General features: G+C 38.3%; 1 protein-coding gene across 1 annotated transcript in view; it reads right to left on the minus strand.

Annotated features, from left to right (window-relative positions):
• Positions 1–26355, minus strand: part of RALYL (RALY RNA binding protein like) — a 786844-nt gene that overhangs the window by 103700 nt on the left and 656789 nt on the right. Inside the window, exon 4 of the mRNA XM_061122884.1 lies at positions 21691–21723. Within this exon, the coding sequence (XP_060978867.1) occupies positions 21691–21723 (33 nt within the window). The remainder of the gene's footprint in view (positions 1–21690; positions 21724–26355) is intronic.

The following is a 26355-nucleotide window of genomic DNA, read 5'->3' on the forward strand; positions in this document are numbered from 1 at the left end:
CTGATTTGTTTCATTGTAGTTTTCCATATGTAGATCCTGTACAAATTCCATTAAAATTTATACTCAAGATATTTTGGAAATCTGAAGCTTTCTCTTGTTGATTTCAGAATTTTCATCTCTTTCAGAATTTTCCACAGTTTACTGTGATCCACACAGTCAAAGGCTTTGGCATAATCAATAAAGCATAAATAGATGTTTTTCTGGAACTCTCTTGCTTTCTCAATGATTCAGTGGATCTTAACAATTTGATCTCTGGTTCCTCTGCCTTTTCTAAAACCAGCTTGAGCATCTGGAAGTTCATGGTTCACGTATTGCTGAAGCCTGGCTTGGAGAGTTTTGAGCATTACTTTATTAGCATGTGAAATGAGTGCAATTGTGTGGTAGTTTGAGCATTCTTTGGGATTGGAATGAAAACTGACCTTTTCCAGTCCTGTGGCCACTGCTGAGTTTTCCAAATTTTCTGGCAAATTGAGTGCAGCACTTTCAGGGCACCATCTTTCAGGATTTGAAATAGCTGAACTGGACTTTCATCACTCCACTAGCTTTATTCATAGTGATACTTTCTAAGGCCCACTTGACTTCACGTTCCAGGATGTCTGGCTCTAGGTGAGTGATCATACCATCATGATTATCTGGGTCGTCTAGACTGCTATACTCTCTTAAATCAAATTGATTCAGGATTAAAGAAGAAATGAAAATTTAACTTTCATATTATCTAGAAAGAAATAAAAAAGAATGCTTTTTTCCAAAACCTATAGGTAACAGTAAGAACGTGACCAAAAAACTTGTAACTTTAGATGTTTCATTGTAAAAGACAAAAGGTGAAGAAGAAAGAAGTTCCGTCTTAATCTCATTAAAAAATTAGCAACATAGTACCACACTTACGGCAGAAAGCAAAAAAGAACCAAAGAGCCTTTTGATGAAAGTGAAAGAGGAGAGTGAAAAACTTGGCTTACAACTCAACATTCAGAAAACTAACATCATTGCAACTGGTCCCATCACTTCATGGCAAATATATGGGGAAACAATGGAAACATTGTTTTTGCTTTTACTGGGCTCCAAAATCACTGCAGATGGTGACTGCAGCCATAAAATTAAAAGACGCTTACTCCTTGGAAGAAAAGTTATCACCAACCTAGACAGCATATTAAAAAGCAGAGACATCACTTTGTCAACAAAGGTCCATCTGGTCAAGGCTATGGTTTTTCCAGTGGTCATGTATGGATGTGAGAGTTGGACAGTGAAGAAAGCTGAGTGCCGAAGAATTGATGCTTTTGAACTGTGGTGTTGGAGAAGACTCTTGAGACTCCCTTGAACTGCAAGGAGATCCAACCAGTCCATCGTAAAGGAGATCAGTCCTGAATGTTCATTGGAAGGACTGATGCTGAAGCTGAAACTCCAATACTTTGGCCACCTGGTGCGAAGAGCTGATTCATTGGAAAAGACCCTGATGCTGGGAGGGATTTTCTGTTGGAATCCAGCTGCTCTACAATGTTTTGCTAGTTTCTGCTCTACAGCAAACTGTGTCAGTTATATATATATGGAAAAGTCCTCAAAAAAATATTGTCAACCAAATCTAACAACACATTAAAAAGATCAAACACCACGATCAAGTGGGATTTATCACAAGGATGCAAGAGTTCTTCAGTACATGGAAATCAATCAAAACTATATGATCACATCAATAGACGCACGACAATATGATCCCACCAAGAACATGGTATACCTCTCTTTGTGTTTGTGTTATCTTTGATTTCTTTCATCACCACCTTATAAGTTTTCTGAGTATAGGTATTTTGCCTCCTTAAGTAGTTATATCCCTAGAAATTTTTTTTATTCTCTTAGAGGCAATGGTAAATGGGATTGTTTTCTTACTTTCTCTCTCTGACCTTTCATTACAGGAATGCAATCTATTTCTGTATGTTAATTGTGTGTACTGTAACTTTACCCAGTTCATCGATCAGCTCTAGTAGTTTTCTGGTGGCATCTTTAGGATTTTCTAGGTATAGTATCATGTTATCTGGAAACGGTAACAGTTTTGCCTCTTTTCCAATTTGGATTCCTTTTATTTATTTTCTTCTATGATTGACATGGCTAGGACTTTCAAAACTATGTTGAATAATAGTTGTGAGAGTGAAAATCCTTGTCTTGTTCCTGATCTTAGACGAAATGCTTTCAGTTTTTCACAGTTTTCACAGTTGAGAAAGATGTTCCCAGTGGGTTGTCATATATGACCTTCATTATGTGGAGGTAGGTTCCCTCTATCCTCATTTTCTGGAGAGCTTTCATCATAAATCAGTGTTGACATTTTTCAAATGCTTTCTCTGAATCTACTGATGTATCATATAGTTTTCATTCTTCAGCTTGTTAATATGGTGTATCACATTAGGAAAAAGACTACTCTAGTATCTTTCCTGGAGAATCACATGGACAGAGGAGCCTGGCAGGTAACAGTCCATGGGATTGCAAAGAGTCAGATATGACTAAAGTGACTTAGCACATCACACTGATTGATTTGCATATATTGAAGAATCCTTGCATCCCTGTGATAAATCCCCTTGATCATGGCATAGGGTAATCAGTGATACTGGCCTGTGATCTTTTTTTTTTTTTTTGGTGATATCCCTCTCTGGTTTCAGGTATTGATGGCTTCATAGAATGATCTTGGGACTCTTCCTCCATCTACAATTTTTTGGAAGAGTTTGGGCTTCCCTGGTGGCTCAGAGGGTAAAGCATCTACCTATAACATGGGAGACCGGAGTTCAATCCCCGGGTCGGGAAGATCCCTGGAGAAGGAAATGGCAACCCACTCCAGTACTCTTGCCTGGAAAATCCCATGGATGGAGAAGCCTGGTGGGCTATAGCCCATAGGGTCGCAAAGAGTTGGACACGACTGAGTGACTTCACTTTCACTTTTTCACTTTTGGGAAGGATATGTGTTAGCCCTTTTCTAAATGTTGGATAGAATGTCCCCGTGAATCCATTTGGTCCTGGATTTTTGTTTGTTGGAAGTTTTTAAATCACTGTTTCAATTTCAGTACTTGTGATTGATCTGTTCATATTTTCTGTTTATTCCTGGTTCAGTATTGGTAGGTTGTACCCTTCTAAAAATCTGTTCATTTCTTCTAGGTTGTTCATTTAATTGACATATAATTGTTTGCAGTAGTCTCTGATGATCCTTTGCATTTCTGTGGTGTCAGTTGTATCTTCTCCTTTTTCATTTCTGATTTTATTGATTTGAGTCCTCTCCCTCTTTTTCTTGATGAGTCTAGCTAAAGGTTTATCAATTTTGCTTATTTTCTTAAAGAACTGGCATTCAGTTTCATTGATCTTTACTATTGTTTTCTTCATTTCTATTTCATTTATTTCTGCTCTGATCTTTATGATTTCTCTTCTTTTACTGACTTTGGGTTTTGTTTGTGCTTCCTCTGGTTTCTTTCCATTGAAGGTTAGGTTACTTATTTGAGATTTTTTGTTGTTGTTGTTTGGTGAAGTAAGATTGTATTGCTATAAACTTCCCTTTTAGAACTCCATTTGCTGCATCCCATAGGTTGTGGATCAACATGTTTTCATTGTTATTTGTTCTTAGGTACTTTTTTGTCTCCTCTTTGATTTCTTCAGTGATCTCTTGGTTATATAATCGCATATTGTTTAACCTCCATGTTTTTGTATTTTTGCAATTTTTTTTGCCCTGTAATTGATATCTAATCTCACAGTAGTGTGATTGAAAAAGATGCTTGATAAGAATTCAATTTTCTCAAATTTACCAAAGCTTTTCATTTTTGACCCAAGATGTAGTCTATCCTGGAGAATGTCCATGTGCACTTGAGAAGAAAGTATTCTGTAACTTTCTGATGATATGACCCATAAATATCAATTAAGTCTGTCTGGTATAATATGTCATTAAAGGCTTGTGTTTCCTTATTAATTTTCTCTCTGGATGACCTATCTATTGGTATAACTAGCGTGTTGAAGTCCCTTCCTAGTATTGTGTTACTGCTGATTTTCCCTTTTATGACTGCTAGTGATTGCCTTTGTATTGAGGAGCTCTCAGTTCAGTTCAGTCACTCAGTCGTGTCCAACTCTTTGCAACCCCATGGACTGCAGTATGTCAGGCCTCCCTGTCCATTACCAACTCCTGGAGCTTGCTCAAACTCATGTCCATTGAGTTGGTGATGCCATCCATCCATCTCATCCTCTGTCAACCCCTTCTCCTTTCACGTTCAATCTTTCCCAACATCAGGGTCTTTTCCAGTGAGTCAGTTCTTCACATGAGGTGGCCAAAGCATTGGAGTTTCAGCTTCAGCATGAGGAACTCCTATGTTGGGTTTACAAATATTTACAAATGTTATTTTCTTGGAAAGATTCCATCATCAGTATACACTGTCTTTCCTTGACTCTTGTAATATTATTTAAAGTCTATTTTATCTGATACGAGTGTTGCTACTCCAGCTTTCTTTTGATCTCCATTTGCATGGTGTATCGTTTTCTATTTCCTCACTTTCAGTCTGTCTTTCCTCACTTTTCAGTCTGATTTCCTTGTATGTTATTTTTACTTTTCCATTGCTGCTTTTAATATTTTTCATTGTATTTGTCAGTTTGATCCATATTTGTCTTGATGTGTTTATCTTCAAAATTATTCTCAGTGGGATTCTCTGCACTTCCTGAACTTGGTTGACTATTTCCTTTCCCATGTTAAAGAAGTTTTTAACTATAAGATTTTCAAACATTTTTCTCAGACCCTTTCTCTTTTTCTTCTTCTTCTGGGATCCCTATAACTCAAACGTTGGTGCATTTAATGCTATCCCATTGGTCTCTGAGACTGTCTTCATTTCTTTTCATTCTTATTCTGCTTTATGGCAGTTATTTCCACCATTCTCTCTTCCAGCTCACTCATTCATTCTTCTGCCTCAGTTACTCTGTTATTGATTCCTTCTAGTGTACTTTTTTTTTTTTTGGTTCAACTATTGTATTATCTGTTACTATTTGTTTTTTCTTTATTTCTTCTAGATGCTTATTAAACATTTCTTGTTTCTTCTCCATCTGGGCCTCCATTCTATTTCCAAGGTCTTCAATCATCTGTATTATCCTTACTTTGAATTCTTTTTAAGGTAGATTGCCTATTTCCTCTTCCTTTATTTGGTCTTGTGGATTATTATCTTGCTCCTTTGTCTGCAAAATACTTCTCTGTCATCTCATTGTGTCTAACTCACTGTTTTTGGCCTTCTTCCCACACACTATAGGGTCATGGTTCCTCCTGCTTCTGGTGTCTGCCCCCTGGTGGGTGAATTTAGTCCACAGGGCCTGTGTATACTTCCTCCTGGGAGGGACTGATGCCTGCAATCTGGGTGAAGCTGGGTCTTGCCCCTCTGATGAGCAGGGCTGGGTTAGGTGGTGTGTTTTGGGGTGGGTTTATGGGCTTAGTAGAACTTCAGGCAGCCTGTCTACTGATGGCTGGGGCAGTGTCACAGTGCTCCTGTATTCTTGGTTGATTGGCATGAGGCTCCAGCACTGGAGCCCACAGGCATTTGGGTGTTACCAGATCAAGATGATTATTCCATCTTGATACCATGGACAAATATTCCCTGCGGGGGGGGTGGGGGGGGTGGGGGGGTGGGGGGGGGTTGGGCAATTCTCTGCAGGTCCAGATCCTGGACTTGGTACTCCAACCCTGGATACTGTTGCCAACTCTTGGCCTGGGAGCCAAGACACTGCAAATATTGCAGCAAGGCAAAGAGAGAGAGAAAAAAGTAAGAAAACAGATAAAACTCAAGCCAAATAGCAAAAACAACCAAGCAGTAACAATAACAAAAAACAAAGAATGCAGATAACAAGAGAACAATCAAACTCAGTTCAGTTCAGTCGCTCAGTCGTGTCTGACTCTTTGTGACCCCATGAATCGCAGTATGCAAGGCCTGCCTGTCCATCACCAACTCCCAGAGTCTACTCAAACTCATGTCCATTGAGTCAGTGATGCCATCCAGCCATGCCATCCTCTGTCGTCCCCTTCTCCTTCTGCCCCTAATCCCTCCCAGCATCAGGGTCTTTTCCAATGAGTCAACTCTTTGCATGAGGTGGCCAAAGTATTGGTGTTTCAGTTTCAGCATCTAAAGAACTCCAAAATGAAAGCAAACTAAAAAACAAAATTAACAGGGAAAGAAAGCAAACTAAAAAAGGTAAAGATAAAGAAAATACACAAAAATGATTTAAAAAGTATCAAAACAAGACAAAATAAAGAATAATAAGAAAAAACAAAAAGTTAATGTAGAAAAATTTAAAAATATATTAAATATTTTTTAAAAGAAAAATATTAAATAATAAAAAACCACCACAACCACAACAGAATAAAATGAAACAAACAAAAATAATGGTAATAATAATATTTTCTAGAGACCTCTGCTGTCTGCATCCCTTCCCCCACAGTGAATCACAGCCAACCCCCGCCTCCCATGAGGCACTCCAATACCTCTAGGTAGGCCGTTAGAGCAGCAGTGGGTACTGTGGGTGCAACTCAGCCTCTGACCTAGCCCAACTCCCACGTGTACATGGGACTCCCAAAGTCCACATCTGCTAAAATTAGATGAATCTCAGTTGCGGAAGCGTTTGTTGTCCATTCAGATATTCTTCAGATGCAGGATTTACCAAGCTGATAGTGGGTATTTAATCTGCGGCTTCCCTGGTGGCTCAGATGGTGAAGAATCTGCCTGTAATGCAGGAGACCCAGATTTGATCCCTGGGCTGGGAAAATCCCCTGGAGAAGGGAATGGCAACCGACTCCAGTATTCTTGTCTGGAAAATTCCATGGATGGAAGAAACTGGTGGGCTACAGTCCATGGGATCACAAAGAGTCAGACACGACCGACTGACCAATGCTTCTGCACTTCAGCCATCTGTGGCTTGTGCATCGACAAGGAAAGATTTCCATTCCTCTTCCTTCGTCACACAGCCCTTGGGCCTCAACTTTGATTTTGGGTCCAGCTCTGCGTGTGGACCCCCCTGAGTGTCTGTCCCTGCCCCGGTGAGAAAGAGTGAAAGCAACACTTACTTGCTCAGGCCAGGAGGAATAAGGCAGACAGAGTTGGGGTCTGTGTGAAGTGCCCTCAGTGGCAGCGACGGACCGGAAGTTGCGACAGACTGGGGCGCTCTCTTTCCGGTGAGCGTCCCTCCCGCGGTCCTGGAGCGTGTGTGGACTGAGGAGGCCTTGGCCTGAGGTGCGGGTGAGCTTGCTCAGACTGGGAACTCTCCCGGTGTCTCCGAAGGCAGGGGGCTGCACGAAGGGAAGGCATTGCAGGGGTGAGCCTGACCCTTCGACAGTGGTACCTTGCTTCTCCGGCGTCCTGGGCTTCTTCAGCGAACTTCCCCGTTGGGGAGCGCCTTCCTGCTGTCCCGTCGGGTCAGGTTTCCTCTCCACTGCCGACAGCAGTCCTCTCTGTGGGTCGGCTCTCCAAACCCCACGTGCCAGCGCTCAGTCCCCCTCTGCGCCAAGAGACACACAACTCAGCCTGGGGCGTGCAAGACTACAGCGCTGAGCCCGCGTGTAGTTCTCACTTTTTCCTGCTTCGCAGACCAGCTGCTGCGTTCCCTTCTGACCGTCTGAAGCGCCTCTTCTGCTCCAGCTGGTTTCCCTGCGGAGGGCCTTTTCTAAGTGTAGGGATTTCTTTTCACCTTCAGTTACCTGTCGAGGTTGCTGGTCCCTTTCAATTTTCTTTTCTTTTTTTTTCCTTTCTTCTATCGAACTTGGTTGTGTGGGGATTTTTCTTGAGCTTCGCGGTGTCTCAGGTCTTCTGCTAGTGTTCAGCTGGTGATCTGTGAGAACTCTTCCATTTGTAGATGTACTCTTGATGTACTTGTGAGTGGAAGCAGATTCTGCTTCCTCCTATTTTACCCTATTTTATCTTCTTTAGATTAGAATTACCAAGCAATGTATGACATTAAAGATATCAGCTTATTTGCTTTATCCTCTATTAAATAACATCCTTGAAGCAAAGGCTTAGTCTTAGCCAAGGCTTCTTAACTTATTGTGTTGATGGATTAGGTCTTTAATTTTAAAATTACCAATCCATCACAAACTGATGATTTCAGAAAATACAAAATCATACAATTAGATGTCACAGCAGTATCAAAAATGCTATAAAAGTTTCTAAATGCTTACTGCTCTTCTTTTTTACCTTAACTAGCTGTAAACTGGTCAAAAACAATTCATGGATGGGCATTGCTTTACTGAGATGATGGTGAGAAACACTAGTCTAGTTTACCTTTTTATCTTGCTTTGCACCTGGCAAGATGACTTTAACAGAATTTTACACTGCATAAATTTCATCCAAGTATAACTGATTTGATATTCAGAACTAAGCATACAAATCTTGGAAATGAAGTCTTGATTAGAATGAAAGGATATCATAACATCCACTTCTTGTTTTTAACTTTCGCTTTGAAAGTTTAAATGTTAAGCAATCACCACTGCTCAACAATATTGTGAACTGCAGAATATTTTCAGCATACTAGATATTTAAATAATTTGCCACCGTCCTTCACTTGTCATTGTCAAAAATAAGTGTCTAAACATTTTACAAAATTCTCCAGCAATGGTAATTTGGTGTGATCTTTGCATGGAGGGAAAGCTCAATATTCAGTCACAACAACAGGAAACTCTTCTTGTGTAGTGGCTGGTTTAGAACAGCAGCTGACGTCGTTATCACATAATATTTTCCACACACTCTTACAGTGCCCTTCAAATAATGAATTGATGCACTTATTGGAATTGAATGGCTGTTCATTATACAAAGGGCAGAGATGCTATAAAATTCCTTCTCATCAGCTTCAAACCAAAACCTGATGACTAAAGAAACTTAGGATTAGGATGCTCCAATTTATTGGACAGACCCCTAATCTGTGACTTGGTGGACTTACACAGAAAATTGAAGAACTTAGACTGCCATGGGCCTGCTGAGATTAATGTGGATAATCAAGGGCCTGTGGTCAAGGAACACAGTTTTATTTATTTATTTATTTTTCATTTATTTTTTATTAGTTGGAGGCTAATTACTTTACAATATTGTAGTGGTTTTTGCCATACATTGACATGAATCAGCCATGGATTTACATGTGTTCCCCATCCCGATCCCCCTTCCTGCCTCCCTCCCCATAAATAACTTCTCTAGAGACTGTCACTTCTTAAAAAAGGTTTTCAAAATTGTTAGTATCCAGCTGGGCTATAACATATACTTCATTGAAATACCTCCTGCATGTTATGATAATTTAGCCAATTTCTGAGAATGTCTCAGAAATGTCTCATCAAGTATTCCATCTTTTATATTCTTTATATTGAAGCCAAAGAGAAGTTATTGTCAAGGGTTGCCCACAACTGAGTCAAACTATAGGCACGATTATATCATTTTGAAGTTGAACATGGTCTGCTAGCTGTAAACACTGAGATTTAATGGGACCTAGTAAAAAGTACAAAAAGAAATAATAATGTTTTTAAAAACATAAAATATATGGGACTTGGCTTTTCATTTTAAAATTATGCCTTAGTTAGCATGCCAAAATATAGCTGCTCAGTGTGTTTTTTTTTTTTTTTCCCTGATAAGCTTTTGAAGTACAAGTGATGCTAGGCTTTTGCTAATATTTCAGTTAAGTTCAGTCACCCAGTCATGTCTGACCCTTTGTGACCCTATGGACTGCAACACACCAGGCTTCCCTGTCCATCACCAACTACCAGAGTTTACTCAAACTTATGTCCATTGAGTTGGTGATGGCATCCAACCATCTCATCCTCTGTCTCCCCCTTCTCCTCCTGCCCTCAATCTTTCCCAGCATCAGGGTTTTTTTCAAATGAGTCAGTTCTTCGCATCAGGTGGCCAAAGAATTGGAGTTTCAGCTTCAGCATCAGTCCTTCCAATGAATATTCTAGACTGATCTCCTTTAGGATGGACTGGTTGGATCTCCTTGCTGTCCAAGGGACTTTCAAGAGTCTTCCCCAACACTCAGTTCAAAAGCATCAATTCTTCGGCGCTCAGCTTTCTTATAGTCCAGCTCTCACATCCATGCATGACTACTGAAAAGCCACAGCCTTGACTAGACGGACCTTTGTTGGCAAAGTAATGTCTCTGCTTTTTAATATGCTGTCTATGTTGGTCATAGCTTTTCTTCCAAGGAGCAAGTGTCTTTTAATTTCATGGCTGTGGTCACCATCTGCAGGGATTTTGGAGTCCCCAAAAATAAAGTCTGCCACTGTTTCCATATCTATTTGCTATGAAGTGATGGGACCAGATGCCATGATCTTAGTTTTCTGAATGTTGAGTTTTAAGCCAAGTTTTTCACTCTCCTCTTTCACTTTCATCAAGAGGCTCTTTAGTTCTTCTTTACTTTCTGCGATGAGGGTGGTGTCGTCTGCATATCTGAGTTTATTGATATTTCTCCCAGCAACCTTGATTCCAGCTTGTGCTTCATCTAGCCCAGTGTTTCTCATGGTGTACTCTGCATATAAGTTAAATAAGCAGGGTGACAATATACAGCCTTGACGTACTCCTTTTCCTATTTGGAACCAGTCTGTTGTTCCATGTCCAGTTCTCACTGTTACTTCTTGACCTGCGTACAGATTTCTCAAGAGGTCAGGTGGTCTGGTATTCCCATCTCTTTCAGAATTTTCCACAGTTTGTTATGATCCACACAGTCAAAGACTTTGGCATAGTCAATAAAGCAGAAATAGATGTTTTTCTGGAACTCTCTTGCTTTTTCAATGATCCAACAGATGGTGGCAATTTGATCTCTGCTTCCTCTGGCTTTTCGAAATCCAGCTTGACTATCTGGAAGTTCATATTTCACGTACTGTTGAAGACTGGCTTGGAGAATTTTGAGCGTTACTTTACTAGCGTGTGATATGAGTGCAATTGTGTGGTCATTTGAGCATTCTTTGGGATTGGAATGAAAACTGACCTTTTCCAGTCCTGTGGCCACTGCTGAGTTTTCCATAGTTGCTGGCATATTGAATGAAACATTTTCACAGCGTCCTCTTTGAGGATTTGAAATAGCTCAACTGGAATTCCCTCACCTCCACTAGCTTTGTTTGTAGTGATGCTTCCTAAAGCCCACTTGACTTCACATTCCAGGATGTCTGGCTCTAGGTGAGTGATCACACTATCATGATTATCTGGGTTGTGAAGATCTTTTTTGTATAGTTCTTCTGTGTATTCTTGCCGCCTCTTCTTAATATCTTCTTCTGTTAGGTCCATAGCATTTCTATCCTTTGTTGTGCTCATTTTTGCATGAAATATTCCCTTGGTATCTCTAATTTTCTTGAAGAGGTCTCTAGTCTTTCCCATTGTGTTGTTTTCTTCTATTTCTTTGCATTGATCACTGAAGAAGGCTTTCTTATCTCTTATGCTAATATTTGGCCACTATTGATTATGCTGTGATAACTGATTTGTTCTGCAGAGTTAAGCAGGGAATCTTTTGAATCAAAAAATATTCTGTATTTTGAAAATGTCATTAAAAATGTTTAAAAGGTCACAACTTTGAGATTGAAGAAATAAAGTTCAGCCATTCTTGGCTGTATGAACAGGATTTAATTGGAAAGTGAGGCTTTAAAACTTCTGCCAGCGCTTTTATAATGCAAATCTGGGATTCGTAATGCCTCTGAAAGCAGTAAATAACTTTTTATGTATTTTTCTGAATAATTAAGGGTATTATTTAGGTCTTCATGATGACTCAAATGAATATGAAACTCAGAAGAGAGCATGAAGTGTTAGTGTGCATGAAACTGGTAGCTCTGTAAACAAAAAGCCTAAGCCGTGTTCCATTTTAGTGGCTACTGATATGCCGTATGTCTTTATGGACATTACATTATCCTTCTGTCTGTTTTCTTGTATTGAAAGAATTATAGTATCTATAGTATCTATTTTATCTACATGAGAATTAGTAATGATTCAATGAGCAACAAAAAATACAGGCTAATAATACCTTGAGCCCTCTATGGAGAGTATTTACTGCTAGGGAATTATTTAGATAATCAAGTATGATTCAACTAGAAAGCCAGCTTTAGGTATATTTTATGGAGCTAAAAAAAAGCAAGAATTTATTCTCTTCAAATAAGCTTAACTAATTTTCTTTCCTTTGAGCTGGGTTGATTTCAGATGAATGAAAGCAAAGCACTTTATTTTGCATACTTATTTTTAGTGAGTGATTGTGTTCAGGACAGATTCAATAAGCACATGAGACTAAGATTTTATTTCAAATTGGATGAATAGCCCTCTCTTCATGCAGTATTTCTACATATGATCTCTAAACTGTCTGAGCCACCATTTCTAATTTATTCATAAATACATTCAGTAAACATATCTATCATCAATCAGATTATATGCTTATCCTTTCCAATGTGGCTTCACATTTTCAAAACTAATTCCTCAAAAACAGTATTAGTGGCAATATGGAAACAGTGGTAGTTGTGTTAGTTAACATACCTGTCAAAGCTTTAATTGTTTTGATTTGATTCCATAATATCACTCAAGATTAGTTCTTCTTATTGTGGAATTTTATGTATGCCAAGTTTAGCAATTTATTTTCTTATATATAGGTATTTGATGTCTATAGATTTGCTTGGATAAGTTAGAATTGTGTGATAAAGACAGGATTTTAAGTCTTCCACAGATTTTGTAGTCTCATTAGACTTGCCTTTAAAAATAATTATAGGGTGAAAATTGTCATGGCTGAGAGTTTAGATGGTACAGTTAGATTGGTCAATATTATTTTTACAATTTTAACAACATTTATGTTAAACAGTCTTATAGCCTGTATGATACTAGATTTGTTGTTGGGTTGAATGGACTTAATGATTGAACAGGTGCTTTTTATTTCTACATGTATTTATATCAAATGATAAATTAATTTTAAATGACAATTATGATCAAAGATCTCATCCAAATTTTGGAGGGATGCTCCTTATGATATATAATGACAACAATTTCAAAATAAAACTGATATGAATTGTGACATTTGGCTTAATGTGACATTTTATTATATGAACAAATTAGATCGTAGTGAAAGTGCTGATAGCACTCTTTTGAAATATCATCAGCTATAAAGTCCTGCACCACTGCGTTCTTTATAAGCAGAACTTAAATAAATCTATTTAATGATCCTATGTATTTTCTTCCCTCCAAGTAACACTATATTCCTGCCTGCTATAATCTGCAATTACTTCCTTTTCCCCAAGGAGAACATTTCACTGAAGCAGTAAAAGCTGTTTCAGTCACAATCAGCCTGTTTCCTAAGACATTTTTTAAATTGTAAGAATTGAGGAAGACTCTTTGATGACTCTACTGTTTTTTAGGATTGAAGCATAATGATTGCTTCTTAAAAGTGTGTCCTGAAACCCATGCATTCCAAGACACCACTGTCAAAATATATACATACATGATTGATTATCCAATTTATTGGTGATATTGTGTATGCTATCATAGTGCAGTTTAAATGGTTTTGACAAGTACAGAAGAGTGTCATTGACAAGTGCAGAAATAAAGGATGGGTTTAAGCGTTCAAATGTTTTTATAGCATTTTACTGAGTGGCAGGTTGATAAATTAAAATTACAGTTGTAGCATCAGGCCTGAAAGCACAACTGCTTTAGATTACAAAAATAGCACTGTGGAAACTTTGTGTACTCTCCAGAGAAGTAGCCTGGAGGACCTTGGAAAAAATGAAACAAGTGCAGTTGCTGAAAGAATCATTAATTTTGTGGTAGCACAGTGTCTAAAAAAATTTTAAAAAAAAGATTTTTAGAAGAGGAAAATTGACTTTATCCCCTTATCCATTTTTCCCTGGAGACCTAGAGAAAATTGGATCCACACCATCAAAAGATAGGTTTTGAATTGGCCATTAGTGATCCCATGATGTCTGATGGGTGTATTTAAAGCTTAGAGGCAGTTTCTTGTTAACTCTTCCTTAGTTTCAATGTTACACCTGGATTTTAACCTGTCATTCTGTCACCACGCTCCCACCAAATTCAGTTGACCTTCCCTAAGACATCACTCCATCACTCACTGACTTTGATACTATTAAAGAAAACAATATTTCATCAGGCATATCTTTTCCATTCATTTTTTTTCTTTGAGATTTGTTTTGAACAAATGAAAATTACATACATTTAAGGTATACAACATGATGTTTTGAAATTATGTACACATTATGAAGGGGGCTTCCCATGTGGCCCTAGTGGTAAAGAACCCGCCTGTCAATGAGGAGACATTAGAGATGTGGGTTCAATCCCTGGGTTGGGAAGATCCCTTGGAGGAGGGAATGGCAACCCACTCCAGTATTTTTGCTGGAGAATCCCATGGACAGAGGAACTGTGGCGTTGGAGAAGAAACTTGAGAGTCCCTTGGACTGCAAGGAGATCCAACCAGTCCATCCTAAAGGATATCAGTCCTGAATATTCATTGGAAGGACTGATGCTGAAGCTGAAACTCCAATACTTTGGCCACCTGATGCAAAGAGCTGACTCATTTGAAAAGACTCTGATGCTGGGAAAGATGGAAGGCAGGAGGAGAGGGGACGACAGAGGATGAGATGGTTGGATGGCATCACTGACTCAATGAACATGAGTTTGAGTAAGCTCCAGGAGTTGGTGCAGGACAGGGAAGCCTGGTGTGTTGCAGTCCACGGGGTCACAAAGAGTCAGACACGACCGAGCAACTGAACTGAACTGAACTGAATCCTAACAGGTGAAAGTGATGTCATTCTGCTCAAGTTCTGATTCTTTTGAAGTCATGCCTGAGCTACTGCAACAGTGTTCTAAGTGACTCTGTTACAACCTCACTTTGGAGAACATTCTTCAGTTAAAAGCAAAACAGACAAACAAATACACATAGAATAATTCAAAGTGAAAAGTGAAGGTGAAAGTCTCTCAGTCGTGTCTAACTCTTGGCGACCCCATGGAATAGTCCATGGAATTCTCCAGGTCAGAATACTGGAGTGGTTAGCCTTTCCCTTCTCCAGGGAAACATCCCAACCCAGGGATCAAAGCCAGGTCTCCCGCATTGCAGGTGGATTTTTTACCAGCTGAGCCACCAGAGAAGCCCACAATAATTCAGTGACTCCACTAAATCCCTAGAAGGCAAAGACAGTTCCTTGCATTAGTATAATTTCTCTGTAAACAACCACTAATTTGACCCGCCAATCTTAGTCTCTCCTATCTTTTCATGAACCTTTGAGTTTGCTGGACTGGGGTACCTGATGTGCTTGCTGCAGCAGTTCTCCCTGCTGCCGGTTTTTCCTTCCAATTCCCTCTTCCGGGGATGCTATTCTTAATACTTCTCTATTGAATTCTTAGTTCACATGGAGGATAGACTCAGGTTCTACTTTTTGTTTTAAAAATTTTCTGGACAATTTGGCCAGTTTCTTTAATGTCTCAATTCCTAGATCAAACAACATTTTAATTCCTAAGTGATTAGTCAACACCAGTCATTTTATAGTAGTCTGTAATTATCTTGTTTACTTTTTGAAGCTCTTTTATAATTATCCCTAAGGTGGCATTGCTTTCCTATTTTCATGATCTTATTGAAGTTTTAAATACTGTACTTGTTATTTTATATAAATGTAAGCACGTTCCAAAATTGTGTCCTGTCTTTATGCTATTTTTTCTTGTCTACCTTCCTCAAAGATCTCCAAGGTAAAGTCTTTGTTCACAGCTGTGCTGATTTCACCCTCTTCTGAGCTTCTTTTCCAAGAATTCAATTCCATTACTACTTTTCTAGAATATTCAGGCCTTTGGATTTAATTAGCTAGAATTTCTGTCATTCAGAAGTACTCACTGCTTTAGGAAAGATTTATAATATAACTTAGTTGTTGCACAAAGTGTTGATGACAAATGATATCTATTTTCTGTTTACTGTATGTCAGATACTGTTCTAAGCACTTTGCAATATTAACTCCCTCACAACATGCCAAATAGTTAGTTATTACCTCAAGGGAGAAAATGAAGGTTCAGAGACTTAAATTGCTCAAGGCACCTAGCTGGGAAATGACAGAATGGAATTCAAATCAAGGAAATCAATGGCAGAATTTAGTCTCTTAAAACAGGCAGCTATGGTATAATAATGTAAAGCATCAGTAAACACAAAGTTTCAAACAAAATGTGGATAGAAGTAAACTAATGTAAATCTTTGACCTAATAAGAATGTCAAAGTGTAATAACATCTTTATTACACCAGCAGAAGTACACTGAAGCTCCAAAATCAGTTCTAAGACTGGAAAGAAAAGGGGAAAATATTCCCCAAGGAAAATTATTTGACAAAATGTAGGTGTTGGAAATTATGTGAGGAATACTTTTAGCTGCAGAGTCCAGAGTTTCGGTTCAGTCCAGAGCTTTGCTCTTTTGACAGTGTAATCTCCTTCTCAGTTGGACTTAGTAGAGTAGGTCAGGGACCTCTCAGGGTTGCAGGAACTCCAGGCTTGGCTGGGGCATGATCGGCTCACTCTTAAAGCCAGTGCTTTAACAGATAAATATAATAATTTTGATAATTTTATCCTTGATGTGTTTTTGAATCTCTCTCAACCAAGCCTGAGAAACAATGCATTCTGAGCTATATTAATAAAAAAATTTAAATTCCTCTGAGTTATTTAAATTATTCTAATACAGTGAAAAAAGCCTGAAAAAAAATATTTACCCATGCAGTAAATAACCATCCTCATAATAAAGCTACTTATAGGAAAATTCATCAACCGAAAAATTAGTGTGATTCAAAATTTCAATTCCAAAATACAGCTCATTCATATTAAAAGTTTCTTTGAAGAAGGTTAACTTCATGCTAAAGAGATAAGAGGAAACAATTCACATGGAAAATTTCACTTTCAAGTGGCTCAGTGTCTGCAGACTGTGGACACAGCCGCTTGCTCTTGAAGGGAATCCATGCATTGTCTTGACATGTCCTTTTACTCTGTGAATCTCAAATGTCAAGTGAATGGGAGTTTCCTTTCCCTGCATCTCTTTCTTCATTAAGAAGCTGTAAAACTTCTCTAATGCAAGACATTCTAAACTAAGATTTATATCTTAGATTCTTAATTGAGACCATCACCGGGTTCTTACTCACTTTGCTGAATGCAACCTTCTCTCTCAGTTGATTTCCAAAATCAGAATCTAACGATGCCACATACAAGAAAACATTTGTCAGAAGAGTTTTCTAAATCACTCTAAAATGTAATGTTTTGAGGATGAACAGACTATCAGCCACCTCGGACTTTTTAGCAGTCAAGCTAAGTTTTGTTCTAAAAACAGTTGATTTTTCTTTTCTACTATTGAGAGGTGAGTGAGATAGGAAAATACTTGAATTTTTGAATCTATAATTTAAATTTATTATATTTGTAATAAAATATATTCTATGTGATATATTTTAATCAATTTATATATGTGATACATGTCACATATAAACTATACTTACATTAAATATATTTATGAGTTTAAATATAAAGCATTTTATTTTCATATAACAAAATATTTATTAAATATCCCAACCTTAGGTCTAGGACAACATTGGAATGAGGTTTATGCACCTGAGCACAGGTGGTGTGCTCCCTATGAACCGTGGTGACCCTCAAGGCACATCTTCTGGTATCTTTACATCTGTCCTGGTCTCTGATGGAGAATTCTAGATCACTGTGTCCACCTCCACCATACACATCCAAGACAAGAAGATACCCATGGGAAGCTGTGTTTCAAAGATTTTCTGAAGAGATTCCACCAACCTTAAATGTCTGCACAAACAACCTGTGAACGTTTGTAAGGACAGGATGAGGGAGACTGCAACCACGATGTGGACAGTGTTTCCAGGCCTGGCTGGTATCAGAACTGCCTCAATAGCTTTGGAAAGTACTGCATCTGTTGACCTACCTGAATTAACAGACTCAGACTCTGGGATGAGCCTTCATGTCACACTCTAGACTCAAGTTTATTTTTAATTTTTCCTAATGACATTATTTTACTAATATTTCACTGGTGCATATGAAAGAAAGTTCCTCTTATTTCACCACACCGTTGAAGGTCTAAGATCTGAAATTTCATTTAACTTCCTTTCATAATTCCCTAACCTTCTTCTGTAAGCAAATATTTATTTGTGTTATAATTTTCTGTGACAAATTTTTCCACTGGAATCTTTGTGTTTTATTTTTGAAATCTTTGGCTTGAATTTATGTTTGTAACATTTAAATTTTTTATTCATAATTACTGTAGCACATTTGTCAAAGGAGGAATTTTGCTCCCTAATTTACATTAAGAAGAGATGCATATTAAAGTTTTATCAGTATTTTTTCTATTAAAAATTTAAATAATAATTATTAGTGTTCATCACTGAAATATGAAACAGAATATCTGTACTCATGTTTATTCTGTTTACAATTTTTATGTCATAAAAACAACAAAGTTGTGAAATGTGAAATGCCAGGCTGGATGAGTTATAAGATAGAATCAAGTTTGTAGGGAGAAATATCACCAACCTCAGATATGCAGATGATACCACTCTAATGGCAGAAAGCAAAGAGGAACTAAAGAGCCTCTTGATGAGGGTAAAAGAAAAGATCATGGCATCCAGTCCCATCACTTCATGGCAAATGAAGGTGAAAAGGTGGAAGCACTGATAGATTTCCTCTTCTTGGACTCCAAAATCACTGCAGATAGTGACCGCAGCCATCATGAAATTAGAAGATGATTGTTGCTTGGAAGAAAAGCTACGAGAAACCTAGAGAGTATAATATTAAAAAGTAAAGACATTGCTTTGGCGAGAAATACAGTCAAAGCTATGGTCTTTCTGGTAGTCATGTACGGATGTGAGAGTCGGAACATAAAGAATGCTGAGCATCGAAGAATTGATTCTTTCAAATTGTGGTGATGGAGAAGACTCTTGAGAGTCCCTTGGACTGCAAGGGGATCAAACCAGTCAATCCTAAAGGAAATCAGCCCTGAATAGGAAGGACTGATGCTGAAGCTGAAGCTCCCTGGAAAAGACCCTGATGCTGGGAAAGACTGAGGGCAGAAGAAGAGGGCAACAAAGGATAAGATGGCTGGATTGCATTCACTGATTTCAATGGACATCAGTGAGTTTAGTCGCTCAGTTGTGTCTGACTCTTTGCGACACCATGGACTGCAGCAAGCCAGGCCTCCCTGTCTATCACCAACTCCCAGAACTTGCGCAAACTCATGTCCATCAAGTCAGTGATGCCATCCAACCATCTCATCCTCTGTCGTCCCCATCTCCTCCTGCCTTCAGTCTTTCCCAGCCTCAGGGTCTTTTCCAATGAGTCAGTTCTTCGCATCAGGAGGCCAAAGTATTGGGGTTTCATGAACTTGGGAATTCCAGGAGATGGTGAGGGGCAGGAAGGCCTGGAGTGCTGCAGTCCATGGGGTCGCAAAGATTCAGACAGGACTTGGCGCCTGAACAACAGCAACATAAAACGTTCTTTTGGTTTCCACATGTAAGTCAAGGGGTAAACTAAGAGCAGAGGTTTATTCTCTGAGCTATTTCAGAGTTATCTCAATGAGAGCTATGAACAGTGCTAAGAACAATGCTAAATCCTCGATCTAAATTTTCTTTTTTGATCTCCTTTTCACAAATTAGGAACCTGAGGCTTGGGAGGTCAAGTAATTGCAGAAACCAATAAAACTAGCTTATAAATGTCAAAGCCTGTGAAGGCAAAAGCAAATTCTAGAAGTACATGTATACATAAAAGTGCTTTCAGACTCTGTCAGGCAATGGACTGAAGCATGCAATATTTAGTATTGATTTAGTCATTAATATAAGTTTTACTGACTATAGAATTAAAATTAATGTAAGTAAGGTGTGCAGAGCTCTAGAAAAACTCAATCGTATATACTCACATGTCAACTGATACCACAGGCAATACATCAGATTATATATTCCCTTTGGCAAGTGACTGGATTAATTCAGCCACAAATTTGAATCATGGTTCTTATAGTAGATTGCCTGTTGCCCAGTAGGCTAATAGTGTCTATTATGTTCATTATCACCTCTTACTGAACAGGGTAAGGAGTGAAATTCATATATACTTTTAAATGGTCTTATTTAAAATCATTTTCTTGGAGGGGAATGGAGACATTTCGCTACAATCAAAATAGCCGGTCAGCAGGACTATTTGGGCTGCTTGTTTCACCCCACTTTATTTTAAGACATATCTAAGGAAAGCAATATATTCCTGCTGTCACACCGGTTTTCCTATTTTGAGTAGTATTTGTGGAGTAATGGATCATTCTTTTCGGGAAACTCTTTCTCAGTCCTCTCATACCGAGTTCTAAACTTCTGAGATGGTTAAAACAAAGATTACTCAGGGTCTGCCCTTGTAAAATAGAAGTTTGCAATAAATGGGTTTTTGTCTCAAAGTAGTCAGGGGAACAGGAAATGCGGCCGAACAACTGTGTCAAGTGAGGCATGAAGAAAAGCGATTTCAGCCTCCGGACTTGAGGGCGGGACGCACATGAATTCAAAATAAAAGATTACTTCAGGCTTAAAGGTTTTTTAACAATGGGAGCTGATGATGAATGAAGGAAGAAGCATGCTCTTAACGATTTTTTGGGGCCAGATCAACTTGACCTTTCATTTTTCATGAAGTCCTCCAATAAGTGCCTCTGCTCCGTTTTTCTCTCCTAGAAGCCCCAATCACTAGAGTCACAATCACTGTGATTCTTATGATTCAAATGGCCTCCTGAAACACTTTTAGGAGGACTGGAAGGACGGAGGGACCAGTGTTGTTCAATGAGTGAGAGAAATATTCAATGACTGCGAACAAAGTAATAAAAGAAAACCAATGCCATCATTGAAAAATGTAATGCCATCCCATGTTTCTGGTCTTCACTGCCTACAAGTGATTTTTTTTTTCCTTATCAAATAACAGCATAATTTCTTCTGAACTAGATGTCACATCTTCCAATGCTTTCTGATATTTTAACATCCACCATAATGCTGCAAAAGTCCTTTAGTAAGACATTTTGGTATGTTAGTGAAAGATTACATGGTAGATCAGTGAAAACATTTTTGCAGGGTCTCAATTAGCTAAATGCCTAAAAATAGTACATGTGTATTCTTGTCAACAGTATATTATTATTGGAACATGTTCTGTGACTCAGAATGATACTATCAGAGAGGGCAAGGTTAGTCTTCCTTAATCTTCTCCAGGGTTCCTCAGCTTTGTGTTCAAAGAAGCAGTCAGTGTAAGCAGTGGAGAAATAAAAGTGAAATGAGAGACAGGGGAAAAGATAAAGATTTTGGAGACAGGTTTAGAGGAAAAGGGGAAGAAACACCGACTGGGGTAGATGAAAGGCAACGGTACAAAAATGAGCAGAGTGATTAGGCAGAGTGAGGCTGTGGTTCAGGGGGGTTTTTAAAACCATCAAACCATACCTTCATATGATGAAATAATCACTGTGAACCTTTTTTAGCTCTTACAGAGGATACAGGATTTCCTATGCACTGGGTAGTTAAATTTCTGAGATCACTAAACAATCCAAAGAGCATTTTAGTTGTCTTTTAAAGGTAAATAGCCACATGGCTGAGGAAATGATGTATCAGTGGTAGGTTATGACCTTGAATATGGGGTTTGATGACTGAAAATATTGTCTCAGAAGACCTTGTTAATTTGAATTAAAGATCAATTAGAGAAGTGAGATTTTGAAAATTTAGACATATACTCACCCAACTGACAGGAAAGGCTCCTTTGACTCAAGTCTATGAAAAAAATTTGAAAAACTTATTTTAATATAATAATGTTCTATACACTTAAAATTACTTTTACATAAATGACAGAATTATTATACTTGTTTGGAGGAAAATGCACAATTTAATTCCATTAAAACACCATAAATAATATATTAAGACCTAATCTAGACTAATTCAAATTCTGGCTGGATTAATGCAGAAGCTAAATAAGATGAGAGAGACATGGAATGGAAATGTGGCATTTAAATAATACATTAAGATAATATTGTTAGTCTAATTCTGATTTGTACTTTCTACATTTATGTGTTTTCTTTTTTAATAGTAATTTGTGGAAGTTTTAATACATCTGTTTATGGTTGTTGAAGTAATGAAGTGATTTATAATGCATTTGGTTAAATATAGACTGAATAATTTATTTCCAGTGAATATTTTGTAATGAAGAGAGAAGCAGCATACCATTCATCGTCATGTATTGGAAACAACCCCTCTTAGGGCAGGGGGAGCCAAATTGGGGTACTCCTGCCTCCTCTGTGTTTTTTACGAGCTAGTTGTTTTTTGTGCTTCTTAACGTAGTGAAGGAGAATTATAATCCTGAAGCTTCTGGCTACTTGTGGCGTCTTGTGCATGCCAATTAAAAATCTCCTGGGGCTTACTTTTGCCACTATAATATAGGCTAGGATTGCTCTTAGCTAAATTTCTGATTTCGTAAATTAACTGTTTGTGAAAGGTAAATGAATCAAGAAAGGATCTACTTCTAAATATTTCCCAATTAATAGCTACAGAGACCAGCTGGTAGGTGTATACGGATCACTTCATTTTCATGTAAGTTTTTCAACTTTTAATTACGGGGCAAATGTATGCAAATATTGAGGGCATTTTAATCTAAATCCCAGTGTTTAAAAATTTTAAGAAACTTTCATATTTTAAAATATTTTATTGATATATAAATAGTTGTAGGAAAATGTCAAGAAATTTAATTCTGTACCAGTATTCACTGATCACCAGATGATTGTGTTTTGACATGGACAACTCTAAAGGGATTATTTTAGACTTAAGTCAAACATCTTTACTTTTCTACAAGTCTAAACAATGAAGACACTAATCTTTCTTTCTTTTTTTTTTTGGTCTCTATTTCATTCTGTGTATATATATAAATGGCTTATTAGAAATATGCCTTGTCCACTTACTGGATGAGCTGCTGTGGCTCTCTGCCTAAAGCCCTGCTGCTTTAGTGAACAATACTATAGGAGGAAGGGACTGTTCAGGGAACAGGCGCCCTAGAGCCCCTCTGAGCAGCAACACTTAGGAAAAAGCAGAGAAAATCAATTTCTGGTGTTGAGTTGGAGACATATATTTATGAAACCTTTTCCCTTACTGAATTCCAATATTATTAAGACTTCCACATAAATTATTGGTCATATTATATGCTTGTTTTCCCCATATATTTATGACATGGATAGGCAAACAGATCTAAGAGAAAAACTTTGAGGATAAACAACGAAATATGTTTCTTTGTTTTATAACATATGACCAGTGACAGATGATCAAAAGAAATTGCCTCAAAGAAATGAGGGGGATTCTATATAACATGGTTCAGGAGACTGTTTACTTATTTGGACCATCAAATCATCATGATATCACTGCTCCCTTATTTTTCTGTCTAATAATACTTGAGAAATAGCCAACATGTGGGTATTAATAGAATCCCTTGTCCCCATGTTTGCCAATGATTCAACCTAAGATCAATCAGACTTCACTTTAAGTGTGTTATTTGCATGTGTAAGGTGCTTGACCTTACAGAAAAACGTCTATTTCTGCTTGATTGACTATGCTAAAGCCTTTGACTGTGTGGATCACAATAAACTGTGGAAAATTCAGAAAGAGATGGGCATACCAGACCACCTGATCTGCCTCTTGAGAAATCTGTATGCATGTCAGGAAGCAACAGTTAAAACTGGGCATGGAACAAGAGACTGGTTCAAAATTGGGAAAGAAGTACATCAAGGCTGTATACTGTCACCCTGCTTATTTAACTTATATTCAGAGTACATCATGAGAAACGCTGGGCTGGAGGAAGCACAAGCTGGAATCAACATTGCTAGGAGAAATATCAATAACCTCAGATATGCAGATGACACCACCCTCATGCAAAAAGTGAAGAACTAAAGAGCCTCTTGATGAAAGTGAAAGAGGAGAGTGAAAAGTTGTCTTTAAGCTCAACATTCAGAAACCAAAGATCATGGCATCTGGCCCCATCACTTCATGGCAAATAGATGGAGAAACAGTGGAAACAGTGACTGACTTTATTTTTTGGGGCTCCAAAATCACTGCAGATGGTGATTGCAGTCATGAGATAAAAAGACACTTACTCCTTGGAAGGAAAGTTATGACTAACCTAGACAGCTTATTAAAAAGCAGAGACATTACTTTGCCAACAAAGGTCCATCTAGTCAAAGCTATGGTTTTTCCAGTAGTCATGTATGGATGTGAGAGTTGGACTATAAAGAAAGCTGAGTGCTGAAGAATTGATGCTTTGGAACTGTGGTGTTGGAGAAGACTCTTGAGAGTCCCTTGAATAGCAAGAAGATCCAACCAGTCCATCCTAAAGGAAATCAGTCTGGAATATTCATTGGGAGGACTGATGCTGAAGCTGCAATACTTTGGCCACCTGATGCAAAGAGCCGACTCATTAGAAAAGACCCTGATGCTGGGGAAGATTGAGGGCAGGAGGAGAAGGGGACAAGAAAGGATGAGATGGTTGGATGGCATCACTGACTCAATGGACATGAGTTTGGGTAAACTCCAGGAGTTGGTGATGGACAGGGAGGCCTGGCGTGCTGCAGTCCATGGGGTCACAAAGAGTCAGACACGATTGAGCAACTGAACTGAACTGAATGTGCCCGACTCCAGTCTCCTCTCTCTCCATTTCCCATGGTCTCAGCTGGCCCCGTGCCTCTCAGTGCTGTGTGCTTCTTAGCACTGAGCAATGCAGCGAAAGAATGTGAAAACATTGAATGTCTGACTCCTCTTTCCCGCTCCACATCTCAGTTAGCAATGCTCAGCGAGTTTTTCTTCTATATTCCTCTTCTGTCTCTCATCACTCAGTTCCCAGGCTTGTTCTCCTCCCTTATCCCAGCCTGGTCTCTCCACATGTAAATTCTTTGTTCAGAGTTGCTCCAGCTTGATGCACTTGACTCACACTAAGCTTCCTTCCATGTTGCTGCCCACACCACTTGTTTAGGGACTGCATTATGTCATTTTCCTTATAGGCATCATGTGCATGTTAGTTGCTCAGTCACGTCTGACTCTTGCGACCCCATGGACTGTATGTAACCCACCAGGCTCCTCTGTCCATGGGATTCTCCAGGCAAGAATATTGGATTGGGTTGCCATTAATAGAAGCAAGACCCACCACTTGCCTTTCCCTGTGTGATTACTAAAATTCTGAATTTAGAATGTGTTTAAAATAATTATTGATTGATTTTCCTTTTTTTTCCCTGAAGGTTTCATGTAAGTAGCTGGTAGTTGGAGCATATAAGGTACATATGTTGCCCCCGACCCCAGTGGTCAATATGATTAGTCTTACTAGTTAGTTAACCTTCTTCCACTTTTACCACATCACTCACCACTTCAACTATCTCCTTCCAAGTTCTCAACCAAAGATCTCAGAAGAGAATCCAAAGTTTTTGGAATGATGCTGGACAGCATTCTGACTGATGTGCTTGCTATAAACTAAGGGTTTACACATCCTGCTCACCACCTGGTTTTACACAACCCACAAGCTAGGGGAGTTTTTTAAGTTTAATGGTTGGAAATAGCAAAAGAAGAAGAATATTTTGTGAGCTTTTGAAAATTCACATGAAAATTATATGAAGTACCAATTTCAGTGTCCATAAAGAAAGTTTATTGGTACACAGTCATGCTCATTCATTCATACATTGTTTAAGGAGGTTTTGTGCTGTAATAGTAAGTTGAGAGTGGCTGAAACAGGAACTTTATCTTAAGATATTTACTATATGACCTTCACAGAAAAAAGGTGCCATTATGCGAAAAATGATATTGTTGGAAGGAACTAGAAACAACTCAAAACTGGCACTCCTTATTTTGATACAGACTTCAAAGTTCAAAATAATTTGCATTTCTTCTCTATACCACCAAGTCAGTCTCTGAGCCTACTGAAAAAATAATTTCCCTAAAATACAAATTTCATGTTAACCACTTTTCTTGATAATGTTAATAACCATAGAATGATGCCCAAACTTTCCAGCTTGCCATTTGAAAGCTTTTCACAAACATGCCTCATATCAACTTTCCTTGTTATTTTTTTTAAATCATTTCTCTTGCCAACCACATTATTTCAGGAGATTTGTCTATTTATAGCCCAAACAAATCTGGTTTAGCTTTGTTTTGGTATAATTTTTGCTCCTTTACTGGAATACTGTTTTCCCCTTCCTTTCTCTATCATGCTCTATTTATCTTTTGAGTTTATCTAATTTAAAAAGTCAGTCCTGACACCTTCATCTTCCAGGGACCATCCTGTCTCTAAGCTTCTATTACTTATTATCTCTATCACTATGTCATAGTCTCAGGACATTAATCCTGGTTAATAGGCTAACTGAGAGTTTCATTAAGACTGGTAAG

This window comes from Dama dama, chromosome 21 (genome assembly GCF_033118175.1).
Source record: "Dama dama isolate Ldn47 chromosome 21, ASM3311817v1, whole genome shotgun sequence".
Taxonomy (NCBI): Eukaryota; Metazoa; Chordata; class Mammalia; order Artiodactyla; family Cervidae; genus Dama; species Dama dama.